General features: G+C 46.1%; 1 protein-coding gene across 4 annotated transcripts; it reads right to left on the bottom strand.

Moving 5' to 3' along the window:
* TMEM248 (transmembrane protein 248) lies at positions 240 to 15,467 on the bottom strand. 4 transcript variants are annotated; one of them, XM_021415652.1, is made up of 7 exons: positions 15,255 to 15,467; positions 7,791 to 7,965; positions 6,840 to 7,125; positions 5,321 to 5,471; positions 4,349 to 4,532; positions 3,753 to 3,896; positions 240 to 3,003 (listed from the first exon to the last, which is right to left on the bottom strand). In XM_021415652.1, the coding sequence occupies exons 2-7, from the start codon at positions 7,947 to 7,949 to the stop codon at positions 2,983 to 2,985; spliced, it is 945 nt and encodes a 314-aa protein (XP_021271327.1). In that variant the 5' UTR covers positions 7,950 to 7,965; positions 15,255 to 15,467; the 3' UTR covers positions 240 to 2,982. The 4 variants fall into 4 exon arrangements, with proteins under 4 accessions (XP_021271327.1, XP_021271330.1, XP_021271328.1 ...); XM_021415655.1 differs by lacking the exon at positions 15,255 to 15,467 and adding an exon at positions 14,734 to 14,752; XM_021415653.1 differs by lacking the exon at positions 15,255 to 15,467 and adding an exon at positions 10,401 to 13,687.

Genomic DNA, 16,254 nt, shown 5'->3' with positions numbered 1-16,254 from the left:
TGAGCAGGTCACAAATTCTCCATTATAGATATATTCCCTGCCCCACAATACATGCAACATTCTACTTAAGTTCGACATGCACCATCAGTACAGCAACGTTTGAAATTCCAACCTATGCAACCATTATTGAAATTCCAACCTATACAACCTAGCAATTTGTTCCGAGGGTGCACGTAATGTAAATGGTTTGTGAAACCTCCATAGCAACTGGTGAGTGAGGAGAAATAAAGGCAACAGAGTAAACGTCATCGTTTTTATTCTGCAAAGCAAGATGCACATCATACAAACACAAAATTAATCTAGGAGAGAAATGTCATTTCCAAATCAGCTATTAGCCGTCATGCAACAAGACAAGTGAAATGTAAGAACAAAACAAAAAAGCCATCTTAAGCCTACAATCACCTGCGGGGGGTTGAAATCCAAGGCTCAGATTTTCTATGTAATGCCAAAGAAAAAACGCAAAAGAAAACGGCAGCTTTCTAAGAACAAGAAAACACGTACAAATAGAATCAAAACTGATTCAAGTCATAGTTAAAAAGAAAAAGAAACCCAAAAAAAAAAAAAAAAAAAAAAAAAAGGAAAGATCAATATGATCTGAACTCTAACATTAAGTTTTTACTTTTCTGTTTGGCTGCATTGAACTTGTTTTACGTCGCGCCTAGGAACAATCCCATATTCCTCAGTGCTGCAGCAACCCAACCTGATGGACTCCTACCTCCCCGCTGCAATAATGGGTGCAAAGGGAAAACTAAGGCCAAAAACACAACTCTCTAACGTTCTCCCTTTTGCTTTCGCGGGTCGCAATCTCAGTATTTCTCCGTATTTCCATACAGTGGGTGACGAATCACAAAGCAGGCTCCTCTCATGACCAAATAGCAAAGCCAGATTTAAAATATGTATGTATATACGTACGTTTTTCCCCAACAGACCAATTTGTAAATAGGACACCTGGAGGTGGATTTTCAGTTTGCTGAAGCAGAAAGGAGGTGGGGTTTGCTTTTTTAAAGGAGTCACCATCAGGGCTCTGTCGGTATTTCCAGAACTTGCAGCACCACCCCAGTCAGTTTCCTCTTCCTGCCTTTGGTCCCCAGATCAAGCCACCCTCGCAGGCAACTCTTGCAGGCAGCACTATTGCAGAAGGTGGCACGCATGGATCAGGAACAGCTCGCACAGTTTCCATGAGAAGCTGTTTCACCTTGCTGACCCACAACAGTGAAGCAATGTTATAAGCCCACAGCAACACTGGGAGAAAACTGGAAGCTTCGTTTTATCCCTAGACTTCAAACTAGGCCACTTCTTGAGCTTTGCCTTAACATCACTGGAGAAAAAAATGTATTAGTTACCACCGCTTAAGTAACTGCCATTCTGGAATGGAAACGTTCTCATTATGAAGTGTGACTCTTCACTGCTCTTCAGAGCGTTCAAAGCAAGCTTACTGAATACTGAAGTCCTATGTATACAGGCCCACAGACCAGCAGGGTACCATTCACAATAACATCTATTGGTAATAAACTAAGAATCTTAGGCCAGCACAATGGAGACTGTAAGATTTTGACTTGAGTCTTCTCGTTTTGTGTAGTTTAGAGTGAAATTTACCAAAGGGAAAGAGGAAAAAAAAAACAACCATAAGTGTATCTTTGCAGACCTACACTACAAAGAGAGGATGAAAGGTCAATTAAGGCAACCAGTGAGATTTTAAAAGCAATGGTGGAAATGTCTGCAGGGAAACCACAACTCCTGAAAATTAATGAGGTTACTGAATAACGAGGGGGAAAGAAACAGCAAAAGCCAGAATGGAAAAGGGAAAAATGCGCATAATAAAAACTCCTCTGATTGAAGAATGGACACAGAGAACAGTGTGAGTTTTACTGTGTGGTTTCTTTGACCTTGATCACGACAGCCCTAGTTCCCTCCTTGTCATCTCCCCCTTAGTGGACAGCATTACATGGAAATTGGCCTAAGCTAATAAAAGTGTCATTTTCAGCTGCCCTCCAGAGATGGATGGAGAGCCCCGAAGTGAGGCTTTGTAACACAGGACAGGATTTCTCTTCCTTTCATTATTTGCGCTTGCCCGAGGCTGTGCAGAGCCCCAGCAGACAACACAATGCATCTTTTTACCAAGCTCCACCTTCTAGAAGGAAGGTTGACAGAGAGCTGCTCTGCAGCAGAGATGCACGTCCTGGGTTCGAGGGCTGCGGATGGGAGGCCAAGCAGAAAGCTGCCCAGGCAGTCTCAGTGCTGACTAGCTCTCTGGCATTCAGCGGGCCAAAGGGAAAAAATAATAATAATAATAATAATAATCAAACTTAGTTTTCATTAAGAAAGATTTTAAAATGGGACTTCACTTCTTAAGTTTTTACTATGAATAAAAGCACAAGTTTGTCCTAAATACAGCACTATTAAAATGTGTATATGTATCTCTTTCTTCAAAAAAATAAACCTAAAAACGTTGATATCTTTTCTCGCAAGCAAGGAGCAAATGGAAGAAGGTATCAGGCCACACAAACACACATTTAACTCATGTAGTAGATTGGTGGCTCTGGAAATGCAGTATTATATCAAAGGTGCATACCGTTTCAAACACACTGTACATATCATTGGGCAAATAACAAAGATTTGTTGGTTTGTTTGAGACATTTGCAAAGGCATCTTAACCTGCCCGGATGCAGCTAGACAAAAATATCTTGCTCTGACTATATGTAGCCATATCACTAAACATATCTACACAAACATTCGGCTATGTCCACAGGTAAAGACTGAACGTTTCTGGCCGCACTACAATGCGGAACAAGTGCATCATCTGACCTATTCGGAATATACTCTTATAAATATGTACAAATCAATTACAGGCACTTGAAATGTCTTTGGTTGGAATAAACCAACATTGCAAGATAATGTATTCACAGAGTGTTAAGACCCATTCTGGGTTCAGCAGGCAATGATTACGGTTCTCAGTCGTTCTCAGGAAGATGAGAGGATGGATTACGCTTCTGACAAAGCAACCTAAACAAAAGGAAAAGAAAACATTTCATTAGAGTCAAATTCTTAATCCGGTGGCAGTGACATTGCTTATCTCCACGCAGCTGGCATAGCTGCCCTCCACCTTTTCAAAGAACCTTGGAAGCGTAACGTGGAAAGGAGGAGATCAAAGTCTGAAAATGTTTTGCACTTGGCACAATCTATTTAAAAACAACACAAAACAAAACCGCTTATACTGTAAAACGTCATTAAGATCAAAAGGAGCCAACGTTCACTTCCTACTTTACAATAAACACGTTCACATTTAATCCTTCAAGCAACGTGCAGGTCTCCAATATAGTACTGAATAATGACTGCTTCAGCTCCTTTGTGATTGCTTTTTTAATTCTGACTAGCAGCCACTAGAATTAGACAGTGTATTTTATTCAAAGCTTTCAGTCAGTTGTGGTGAAAGATAAACCCAGTCAGTGCTATCTGTTCACTGCTCCACACCAAATAATGAGAATAACATCAGAAGTGTGGCAGCAGCTGTGTTGTGGCACTGACTGAACTGCACTAACCCACCCCTGTAGGAGAGAAATCTACCTGAGGATCTACACAGCACACATCTGTATTTGGTAGCACCCTTCATCACTGCCCATGATGAAAAACTCCTGTCTCTTTGAAAAGGAATTGAATCGACATTTCAAGAGATAAGAACAACCAGTATGGAGTATGTACAAAAGGAGGCATTATGTTATCAGAGTCAGGATTTTGTTATTACACAAACTCACCTTTTCAGAGCAGAATTCTGTATTGCTTTGCCTCAGTTTGCTTGGTCTGCCTTTAATAACTGCATAGCAGAACATTGTAATCACCATCACAAAAAGAAAGTAACTGGTATGCATGAGATGTAGGTTTATTAGAGAGCGATCATCCTGCACAGGGAATTAAAACCATTCACTGACAATGCACCAGTAGTTGACACTTTCTATTAAAGCAATAATTACCAGATCAGCACAGAAATTACTTCATGAATCAGCTTTCTCCCCTATACAAGGCTGGCATTGTAATGAAACTGATCGTGGCACATAAAGAGCCAAAACACTCCTCATGTTAAAAATCTGTACTAAAGATCTCTTCCCATACACCAGCAGTGCTTTTTGTCAAAATATAAAGGCTGGTTCTTACAAGTTGCAAGGGCCATGGAGATTACATGAAGAGCATCACACCCACCACACGTAAAGCAAATCCAACTCTGTCTCAGCCCCTGCACTACGCAGTAAACCTGCACTACATCTGACTATTTTAACATGACCAGAATCATGTTCAGTTCAACTACAGCTAAGCATTTACTCAACATAAAATGGAAAAATGTTGTGGCACTTACATCTGGAACTATAACGGTTAGTTTGGGATTTAAAGCGTGATACACTTTTCCAATTGCTCCTTTGTAACACCAGAAGGGGTTATAATCTTGTGCATACTTGGTATTAGAGTCCCTTGCTGTGGTAAAGATCTTGTACCAAAGTGTAGCATTGCTGTATGTTTCAGGAACACAATGTGGTGGCTGACTGCAGAAAAAAAAGAAACAATTAGCATGCTAATTGCCATTCTCTACATTCAGTAAGGTTAACTTACAAAGCTGAGTTAGGCCTAAGTCTTCGCAGCTGCATAAAACACGGTTTTATTCTGGATCTTCCAAAACAGCAAAAAAAACCCCAAAGATTAGCCAAAGGAGTGTATAAAACCATATGATTACTGTCCTAACATTAGAATTTAACTGCATGTTGTGCCAGTAAGTCAACACCCCACAGCTTAATTAGAAAAACACTGCCTTTCATACGGCTTCATACAGTCAAGAGAACCTGTCTGATGGTTTTCCTGAGTACACTGCATAGTGTCAGGGGTCCAGAGGAGACAAAGGGAAATGATTCTGATGAAAGGTCTGCACTTAGTGGGTTTGGCAGCAAAGCCACATTCAGCTTCTGCTGATCTCTCAGCAGGGAAGAGGATAAGAACCTCCAAGTCAAGCCTTAGCTCTCATACAAGGCAGTGAAACTACTTCATTGGATATCTTAAATATTCACTGATTCTGTTGCTCCTACTAAAGTTTAAATCACAGGCTGCATGCTGAAAGGCAGGTATGCCTGGAGCCAAGACATCCACTGAAAAACCTAGTGTTGCTAAAAGACAGCAAAACTGTCCAGACTCCAGACAGGGTTCTTCCAGTAGGGGAAGGAAAGCAAGCACACCATCTGCAGACACAACATCATCCATCAGGATGTGCCAGCCTCGGAGAAGCTGCCGAGAAGTTAATCTCCCACCAAGCAGTCTATGAAAGCGTTTAAAATCCACTTACACTGTGACAGGGAATACGTTGCTGGCTGCTGTCACAGTCATGCAGGTTGTGAACACAACCTGCTCGCAGTGACCATGAAGAACGCAGTCGTCTGAATTCCAGGCAGCCGGCAGCGTGAACGTAATGTTTATCTCCTCGTGGGATTCTCTTCCTTTGAGAAAGAGAGGAGAGGAAGAAAGCTGGTTTTCAATCACAAAAGTATCCGAGCAACAATCACTAGGACAAGGACAGCATGCAACTGATTAAGAAGGCAACCTCACCCTGAGTCTGTACCTTTGAAGTCACCCAGCATCTCTATTACCAACGCAGAAAGCAAAGAGAACGTTTAAAACCAAGTAAAACCAAGTAAGCAAAACCAAACAAAACCCCTCCTCACAAATAAAGAAACTGCAAAGCAAACCAACAAAACCAACCAACAACAACAAAAAGCCAACAGCTGCTGGCCTTTCTAATCTCTCCTGCCCCCAAAAGAAGAAAGGTCATCAGGCTCCTTTCAGAAATGAAAACCTCTCTACTTGTAAGTGAATTCATGCACGTTCAGAGAATTTTATTAGGAAGTAAAATAACATATTATTGGTCTCCTGCCTAAGACTTTGTTGAACGTTTGCTTTTTCAGGAGTTCACTTTTCAAATTGGAGATATTTGTGCAGATGAAAAGGTGCTAGCAGATACTCAGCTGCAGACTGAGTACTGTACTCCATATGGATATATTCATTTTCATATGGAAAATAAATCCAGGCTACTTGAAATGGAACTTGCATCTGACAGCTCATAAAGCAGTAACAAAATAATAATATAAAACAGAGGAACACAGATTTACAGCTATGGCTAATGTTTCTTTCCAGATCTCTGGGGCTGAAGACGCCTTCTGACACAATTACGAAATGCAACCTTGGCTAAAAGCTAACATTCACTGAGGTTCTATGATTAACAATGTAATCTCCTGTCAAAACTGTCAGAGCAACCACATGAGGTCTTCACATCACAGCAATTTTAAGCATTTGTTGCTGTCTGCAATATTAAAATGCTGCACACACTTTAGATATACTCTGTATTTTTTAGCAGATATGCTTCTTGATCTTGGAAGTGCATGCATTAATGCCTATAAAACATGACAAACTTTTGAAGCTGTATCAAGACACAACTCTCCAAAGAGTCACTTGTTGAAGGTTTTGTTGCTTAGAATTTTTTGGCTTAAAAATAACTTTCCATTGTCGTTAGGTTTATCGCTGCACACTGCAAAGCCTCATCCTGGTGAATCTGAAGATTCTTTCCCATTCTGAATGCAGGGAAAAGTTTCCCTAGCAATTAAAGGGGCTCTGTACAGGACTCCACTCACGACAAATCTGGTAGCATACATTCTTGAAGCTCAAGATAATTTCCAAAGCTAAAGCTGATGGCTGGACTAAGCGATCAGTGCTTGGCCTAGATGATCTTAGTGGTCTTTTCAACCTTAACGATTCTGATTTATGTCACTGGGGAGTTCAGGGTGTCATTCAAACTTACAGGTCTTGCATACCTGAGAGTCCAATTTGGTGCCCAAAAATGGTGGAACTTAGATGTGTGATGTTGCGGGAATATCCGCCAAATGGTCTGAGTGGGTCCAGTGTCAAAGTGATTGTAACGGAGATGTTGATGGGACCGGAGTCCTCAAGAGTCTGTGGAGACTGCGTGGAAGATCTCGCCTGCCCGCTGGTCACGGTACTTTCTGGAGTTGTGGTGTCATTGATGAGATGCTTCAGGGTTTCGTTCTCAGATATACAGAAGTCCAAATCATTAAACCTCAGGAGGAAGGTATTCCAGTCCTTAAAACAAATGCAAAGACTTAGCCCAGATCAGCAAGCTGAGCGCGGGCTGCCCCTCCTGCAGCAGCACAAACCTTGCTATTGTACCACCTAGCTGCAGTTCCAAACCACCCAACGTGAACTACACGGCTCAGGAAGCGAGCACAAACACCTCCATGGCCATCTCAACAACGGGACAAGCTGTTTACAAATGTGTGAAGTGTTCAATCCCAAGCACCACCTGACCGCTGCTTGGCTCAGCAGAGGAATATCCCCCCTTTAAACTCCAGAAAGAACATTCTGGCTCGGTCCATTCTCACCACGCTCAGAGTATGAGCCCTTTCCAACCAGGCTTTCCTCATTATGGAACAGCAGTGCTAGATAAGATCAGAAGTTTCACAAACAAGCTAGCTGACACAAGGGATTAAGGAAAAGAAAGGCTCCTGGTCACTCCAAGGAAGATTCACGTCAGATGGTTCGGCCTCACCCTGAAACTAAAATAAACCATTCAAACATTCCCACCAATGCCACTTTTCTAGTAAAATTAGCAGGGAGTATATCAAAGACAATCTCCCATAAGACAGTGTACTTCCATAAAAGGGCTCCTGGGGGGGACAACAAAATTCGTTAGCATTGGGGATGTTTTACAAATCAGTATTTCCACTCGGGAACTTTTTGTACCGTACCTCTGTCATTTCTGGTGACTTGATCTCCTTGATTTTAAAGAAATAACCCAGTGTCAGAAAAGCTATTGCCATAGCGCTTACGCTGATCATAAAGACCACGAGCGGAGGTCGGCTGCTGATGTAAACCTTCAGGTTCTCCAACAGGTTTATGTTGAACATTATTCTGATTGTTCACCTGAAAAAGAAAGAACACCACAGCAGTGACTGGGCTGCGTGTGCTACAGGGTGGGGTGGGCGATCAGGAAGGACGGAAGTTTGACAACAAAAACATCACACTGTGTATTAAAATGAGATTATATTATATAACTCTACTATTGGTCATTGAACACAGACTCAGTATGTCTCAGATAAAACAAACTAAAATGCGTTCACATAAATGGAGATGCATTCAACCTCACACTCTCAGCTCTTCAGGAACAGATTTTAAGAAACGAGGACAACTTCTAGCACAGATATCACTGACGAGCAATGAAACCAGCCTCTTCCTTCCCCACTTACCTGGGCAGAATATACCACAACTCTTTAATCCCAGTAATATTCAGACTCCTCAAATGACAGTAAGAATGGGGTCATAATGCAGCCCACAAATCAAACTCTGCATAGCCCTGCTTCAAGTGCTCTCCAAGTCCGAGCTGAAGCCTTAAAACACCTCTCTCTCCCCCTGTCCCTACAGGACAGGATCTTCAAAATGGGATTGAGAAGCAGCCCCGGGGTATTTTAGGCTTTTGCATCAGGAATCCCATGGTCAGAAGCACCTAACAACAGCATTGGTGGGGAGGAGAGCGCGGCTCTGATGTGCGCAGCTGGGGAACTCCTGCTCGAGTCTGTAAACACGGAGAGGACTCCAAACATGCACCGAATCATGACTTTTGTCCAAAATGCAACGCTTTGTCTGATTCCCCTCCCGGATTATTTCTTCCATTTGCAGAGTTTGATTTGTAGGCTGTGTTATGACTGTGTTGGCTTTCCCACATCCCCGCAGAAGAAGTGAATGTCCAAGTGTCGGGGCAGCCCTGCAGCATCACCTCCGAAGCTGCAAGGAGGAAAGGTGAAGCAAACCTCTTACTGCCGGCTGACAGCACGGGTTACAAAGGCTCTAACCCCAACTAAAACAGAAGGAAGGCGACTATTCCTAGTTACACACTGCCTGCCCCCAGAACTCCCAGGAAAATGCAAGCTTGGAGACCGGTGTCTAAAGAATTCAGCACTGCAGTGGTTAATGTTTGAGCATTCGTACAGATCTGATAACCTTTAATTAAGCCAGGGACTGCTGCCTGGAGGTCTGTATGGTTCTCATTGACTCTTATCAGAAGCACATGTCGCTTCCAGCCCAGCTGGAGCCTGACCAGGGTAAGGATGCAGGGGGACAGGTTTGGAGGAGGGAGAGTGAGATCTGTGCTCTGACATAGGGGGCCAAAAGAAAGCGAGAGCAGGAAAAGGACAAGCTTCCAAAGCTTCTTCAGATCCCACCATGTACATCAACCATGACTTTCTTTTCTTTATTTTTGATGGTAGGAATACTGACTAAAGCTGTACCACCGCTCCATTGAAGAGATCATGAGGAGTGTGAGGACAGCCCCGAGCTCCAGCGGTAACGCAGCATGGAGCCTTCCCCATCTCCTTCCCACGCACCGCAGAGAACCCTGCTGAAACAGGGCTCCCTGCAGAGCACAAGCTTGCAACCTGGGTTTACCTTTTCGCACCATCAGCCACTCTGCAAAGCCCCAGAAAACCGGGAGCAAGGAGGACGGGATGCTGCAAGCACCTCGCCATGCAAACAGCGTGTCCTGCACGGCGCAGAGAAAGCACAGAGAAGAAAAAGAGAAGGGAAAGGTGAGAGGTGATGACGAGCACGCACCTTACCGGGACTGCTGTCCTCACCCCAGAGCAGCAGTGGCACTGCCAGAGAAGCCTTGGAGGTGGCAGAGAGGGGCAGGGAGTGCTGCTGCTGGGAGGACCCATGCTGGGGCTGCTCGGAGCGCCCTGCCTCCCATCCTCCTGCTGGCAGCCCATCTCCTGCACCAGCCCTGATTAAAACCCTCCAATGCCCCAGCTAAAAGCACGGTGGGATGGAAACAGATCAAAAAGACAAACGAAAAGCAGGCTTGTATTCAGTGTTCCCTCTCGGATTTCCTTGGGAAAATAACAACACAGATGTGAGCTTTATTACGGCTGTTAATCAAAGCTGAACGTCACCCAGAGCACATGCAGTGCTGCGATCCCCTTTTAAAGGGGCTTCCAACAGTTCCATTAGCGTTCTTGTTTTACCAGAGGGTCCAAACTCAGCCATAAAGGTCGATGTGCTGAAAAGCACACGCACAAAATTATCGGGGCTAATATTTTTATGTAAGAGATCACCAGCTTTACAGCGCCGGGTGCTTAACGTGCTCCCACAAGTCAACAGCTTTGCAAGCAATTAGAGAAAGCCATAAGCTGAACTGTAACGTGCCTTTGGAGAGAAAAGGGAACAACTGTGGATTTTAATACCGGAGCTGCCACAAAAACAGCAATCAGACACAGCTCGTGCAAAGCAGAATTACGAGCAGCATCGCCACGCTGCTGCCCAAGAAGCGATTTTTAGGAAAATAAGGTTTGAACAGCATTCATTACCAACAAATTTGTGCGAGAGGTCCGTGCACAGAGACCAAGACGTGCATTCCCACAGCATCTCTGGGTTCAGTTAATGGTCCATACACTGATGCTCTCCCCTTCAGCTGAGCCCTGTTAGGAACACGGCGCGGCTGCGCCTCTCCTCGGAGCCCACAGCTTCCCCTGCGTAAATGAATAACCTGAAGGATGCCACTGCAACTTCCATTTCTCTTTCACACAGTTAAGAAAAGAAACGGAATGCTATTACCTCCTGGCAGGTCAGGGAAACAAGATCGGATTTCACTTTTAGCTAAATAAATTAGTAATTGAGAGAGAGGCCCGAAGCGCTGCTGCCTGCCGCTCTCCCCCCGGCTCTGCAATTTAGGGCACTTTTCCACCAGGATAGCTCAAGGGTTAACACAGCAACCTCAGGAAAGCAACGTAATAAATCGTTCCTGACTTGTAGGTAAAAAGGAATGAAGAAAAGGTAAGGTCTGAAACAGATCCACGAGTTTTTTGAGAGTAAATTACAAATAAGGAAAATCCTGCAGTCGACCAAAAAGTCGATGAAGCGAATCGCAGCAGAAGGGTAAAAATTCACTTGTTGGGGCTTCATATCAAAGGAGCCAAACCCATAACAACAACACAACCACACATTGTTCTAATGCAGGTACTGGGACTAAAACAGCCACAGCCAAAAGGAAAAAACAAGAGAGGAATTTCAAAATGACGAAAGTAAACACATGAGGTAACTTCTTCACGTCTCTTGCCACGATGTTGCCTAACATCTTTTGTACAGACAGCTTTGAATCAACTCATTTCCTTCCAGATATTTCCCCTTCTCCACGTTCTCAGCCTGCCCATCTCTCTGCACTTCAAAGCACATCACCCTCACTCTGCAGTCCATGTTGATGATCAGTTATGCTCTCCAAGTCTTGCCCCTACCAGTACTGCTCCGGGGGCTGGAGATGGGTTAACCCCTTGGATAGAAAGTGATGTTCTGGGCCAGAAAAACCCTCCAGCACAAACCAGCTGAGCTGCAATCTCCCTCACAAGCCACCCATGAGTGACACACAAACAAAGACGTGGTGCTGATCCCAAACCAAGGCGCCTCCTGTTTCAGAAGAGCCAACAGCAGCCGGCACCAAAATTATCTTCGGTTTAATTTGGCTTCCCTCTCTTCAAACAACACGGAATGTCCAGCACCTAAAACACTGGAAGTCGTGAGATAAATATTTTCTTTTTTAAAATCAAATATTTCCATCCTTTGGCAGAACGCAGGCAGCTGGGAGAAAAAAAGAGAGCTTTCCCACTTATGTCATAGGAAGACTTACTTTTCATAGAACCATTGAGGTTGGAAAACACCACTAAGATCATCAAGTCCAGCCGCCACCCACCGCCATTTTCCATACTGATGACAATGGAAGGACAAATAAAAAGGTGGTTCTTCAGTTCCTCTTTTAGGAACCACACGGTGACGCCGGGGGGTGAAACTGCTCAGCCCACCAACATCTCTGCCTTGGGACCGAGGAATCCCCCAGAGCACAATGCTTTCACCGATGGCTGATTCTCCTGCCCTCCTTCTGTCCTTCAGCCTCAAGGGAAACGCCATCAGTCTTCTCTGGGAGCTGGATAGATGATCGTTAAGGGTCCCTTCCAACTCAAACAATTCTATGACTCTTCAGTGAGGGGAAGATTAACAGCAAGGCAGGCTTATCGAGGACAGGAGAAGAGAATGAACGCATCCCCTGGTATCCTTCCATCACTGTAAGCACAATAACCCTGAGCCCAGCAGGCTCACAGCAACCTCTGCTTGTTCTCAGACCTACTCCATTCCATAAATATCTTTCCTGATAAAGGAACAGACATCTTCCTAGGAAGGAGGAAGCACAGAACATTGCCATGGAAATGGCCAAATGAAGAGCACGGACCAAAGGTGCTGTATGATGCTGAGTGACCACGAGAGCATTATTGCTGAAAAGGAGATTATTTCCTCATATCACTGTGGTAACGGGGTCATTCCAGAAGCGGATTATTAACAGAAGTGTGAGAGCACTAGGACTCAACAGAGCCAAACCCTACATACTTGCACAAAGTGTGTTTTTCCACCTCTTGAAACGCTTTTTGAAGTGTAATTAAACACTTCAACAACCTCAAGAGCTACAAAACCAGCAAACAGCTCAGCTCCACCCATAAAACAAAGGCAGAGAAGGGAAAGGATCTGGTTGCCGTTATAGTCAATCCGAATGCTCAAATGCATACTGCATTTCACAAGCCCAAGTTCCTGTAAGTAACTTTTGTCAAAGGCAGAACACAGAGTAAAGGCAGAGGGGCTAAAAAACAAAAAGGAAAGTTTATCTACAAACTTTTACTCATCCAACCAGCTGTAAAATAAAAAGCAAACCCAACTTCTACCTGAAAACAGCCATTTTGCTGCCAAAGTGCAGAACACAGCCCTGTCTGCCAACGATCTGTGCGACGGGAAGAGCATGTTTTCATATGCAAGAGTTCTGGCTTGGGCATCTCTAAAACCTTCCAACTTTTAGAAGCCAAAGTGATGACTTACAGCATGACTTACAGGCTGGATCACATAGACTGCGGCGTAACAGCAGGATAACATGGAATAGCATATAACTTCAAAGTCCTTAAAACTAAATGTATATATTGTATATTATAAATTATATATCATAGAATCATTAAGGTTGGGAAGAGCAATAAGATCACCTAGCCCAACCATCCACCCATGATATAAAGCCGTTCTGGTTAATGCTCCTTCATTATGACAGCCTGGGAGTGGAGAGCAAAAGGCAAATGAATCATTTGTATAGGATCTGCTCACCAGAAGCAGCTGCTGTAAATTTCCATTAGAAAGCAAATTTTGTGTACCGTACTGATAGCAGCCAAAAAAACACAGCTCACAGAAAGGCTCTGCTCAGGAAGCAATGGAAATCTCACTGACAGTTTAATACTCACACACTGGTTTAGCAACCAGTGTAAGCAGGTTAATGGTTGACTTCATTAAGGCTACACATTAAGGAACGTGGTATGGAATTCTATAGAAAAAGCGTGCAAAAAAGCATCTTCGGACAGTCTGTAATGAGAGTTGCTGTTTGTAATGAGAACTGTAATGAGACAGAGAGCAGACAGGGACGCAGCCTAAATCCCAAGAATGACGAATGGGGAAATGGTGTTAGTGGAAATAAATGGCAAAGCAGAGCTCTGCACGCCGACAGAGGGTAACGCCGACTGCTAAGAGGGGCAGGAGGAGAGCCAGCAACCACCAGTAAGGGAAAAGAGTGCAAATATGGCAAAAAGGACCGAAACAAGCAGGCAACGGCTGATATCAATATCAAATATCAAAGCTGCGTTAGTAATGCTGTGTCGGTATCCTTCACACACCTGGCCCAAAGAAGCATAACTTTAATTTGCTTAACCCAAGCTCGCATGAATACGGTCCTCATTCTACAGATGGAGAGCCAACAACGCCTGTCAGGCCAGGGCACAGCTTTCTGTGCACAAAACCGAGGAGTTCTGACATCTGGGAAGCGGCTTTATTCTCCAAAAATAAAACTCCCAATAGCAGCACGGGGAGATCTGGGGAAAAAAAGCAACACGCTGAGGGTTTTCGTTAATGCTTCGTTTAGGGCTCATCTGATAAAACAGGATCGTGTCTGAAAAAAAAGTTTTAAAATGTTGGTTTTTTTTAGTAAAAAAAAATTGAAGCTGATTATGGGAACACTGTCAGGCAGTGGAAGGGAGCTGCACTCCTGGGTATGAGCTCTGCTCTGGGGTGATGCAGTCCCAGTCCCTGCCCACACGAAGGACACCTGGTCAGGCAGTTGCTGCCCTGTTCCCCACCTCGGATGGCACAGAGCCCATCCCGTGCCATCAGGTGGCGTTTCAATTCTTGTCTTTCAAGTGGAAAAGAATCACATTCCTCTGTGCAGAGCCACTCCTCAAATCATGGGAAGCAACAAAGCTGCAGAGGCCTTAATCCTCTAAGGGGGGGGGGGGGGGGGAGTGAACAGGGGGTCAGAGAGCACTCAGTCTCCAGGCACGACTCACGATTCTCTTTATCTCTGCTGGGCTGCTGGCAGCGCTGCCCAGTGCCATTGTGCAGGTGCTGCAGGTGGGTGCGTGGCACAGGGTGAGCCCACAGCCACCCCACGCTGCCAGCCTGGCACCGGCACGTCTGACACCCAGTTACTCGAACGCCGACATTCATAAAACCAAGTTAATGATCGACCAGGAAAGGCAGGCTTAAACACCATCTACATTCCAGGACACGCTACACATCGTAAAACTTCCCTAAAGTTCAACGAGGACGCAGAAAGCAGCGCTGAGGGATTCGTACCCGGAGTCACGGTTTGTCTCGCAGAGTGAAATGTGGGCAGAGGAAAATAGATAACGGGGGCAGGGCTAACTTCAGTCCTTCTCCTGGAGAAGGCAGACCCTTAAAGTGCAAAGGAGAGAGAGAAAAAGAGACAAAGAGAGGGAAGCGGAGGCTGAGAGCCCTGTGCTCCGTCTGCTCGTTCCCTCGTCAGCCTGAAGCGTTCCCATGGTGCCCATCTCCACAGTTCCGTGGTTACGATGCGCTGCTCAGACCGAACTTCGGACACGCAGCAGCCATACCCCACGGGACGTTTTATTTTTAAAACGGGAGAACATCTTCAGACAGAGGTTAAAGCGAAAAGAGAACGCAATAAGGAAATAGGAAAGGGGAAAAAAAAAAAAAAAAAGAACAAAACAGCAAAAGGATCACTGCTCTGAAACCGAAATATCCACAGCGCCCCGTGGGGAAGGCCCGCAGGGACCCCACCGCCTGCAGAACCCCCCCAGCCCGTCCCGTCCCGTCCCGTCCCGTGCCCGCCTTACCGGCGCCCGAAGCGGGAAGAGGCCGCCGGGCCGGGCGGGTGGATGCCCGGAGGCGGCGGCGGGGCTCAGGAGCGGCGGGGCGGGCTCTGCAGCATCCTCCTGCCCTGCCCTGCCGGGGGGCTGCGGGGCGGGGGGGGCCGCTCCCGTCCGTCGCCGCGGCCCGGACACCCGCCTCCTCCTTCTCCTCCCTCTGCCGCCGCCGCCCCCGCTTCCGGGGACGCAGCCGTCACCTCTCACCCCGGGCGGCCCCAACGACGGCGGCGCGGGGGGGACAAAATTGTGGCGGCGGCGGCGGCGGCGTGCGGCCCGGCCCCTCGGCTTCAGCGCGGGCGGAGCCAGGCCCGGAGTGGAACAGGCGGCATCCGAGGCCCCGTGTGCCGCTCGGGGGTTCGCGTCGCTGCTCCAGGGCTGTGACGCGGCTGTAGCTCAGCTCCCCGCCTCCCACGGAGGCCTCTAGCCCCGCTCTTCCCCCCCCCGTTCTCTTCTCCTCAAGGCGCGCCCGGCGGCGCTGCAGCTCTGAGCGAGAATTTGCGCAACGTGTTCAAAAATCGGCTGAAAAAAGGGACGTTCCGTGAGGTCACCGCCACAGACTGCTGCTGCTGGGCGCCTGCAGGGTGGCACGGCCCTTTGCGAACCACTCACCCACTCCACCGTGCCCACGTCCCTCAGTGCCTCATCCCCACGGTTCTTAACACCTCCAGGGATGGTGAACCCCCCCCTCCCTGTGCAGCCTATGCCACTGCAGCACCACTCTTTGAGAAGAAATTATTCCTAATACCCACCCTGACCCTCCCCTGGTGCAACTCAAGGCCATCAGCTCTCATCCTATCACTGTTAGCTGGGAGCAGAGGCCGACCCCACCACACCACAAACTCCTCTCCGGGAGCTGCAGGATGGAACAGTGCTCCTTCTCCCCCCAACAATTTTAAACTTTATTAAAAGTTGCTGTTAGATAGCTCTTTCAACCTCACTTTATCCTTCCCTACTTGAATCACAAGAT

The sequence above is a fragment of the Numida meleagris genome, chromosome 18, assembly GCF_002078875.1.
Source record: "Numida meleagris isolate 19003 breed g44 Domestic line chromosome 18, NumMel1.0, whole genome shotgun sequence".
Lineage (NCBI taxonomy): Eukaryota > Metazoa > Chordata > Aves > Galliformes > Numididae > Numida > Numida meleagris.
This window is presented reverse-complemented; position numbering and strand designations above follow the sequence as displayed.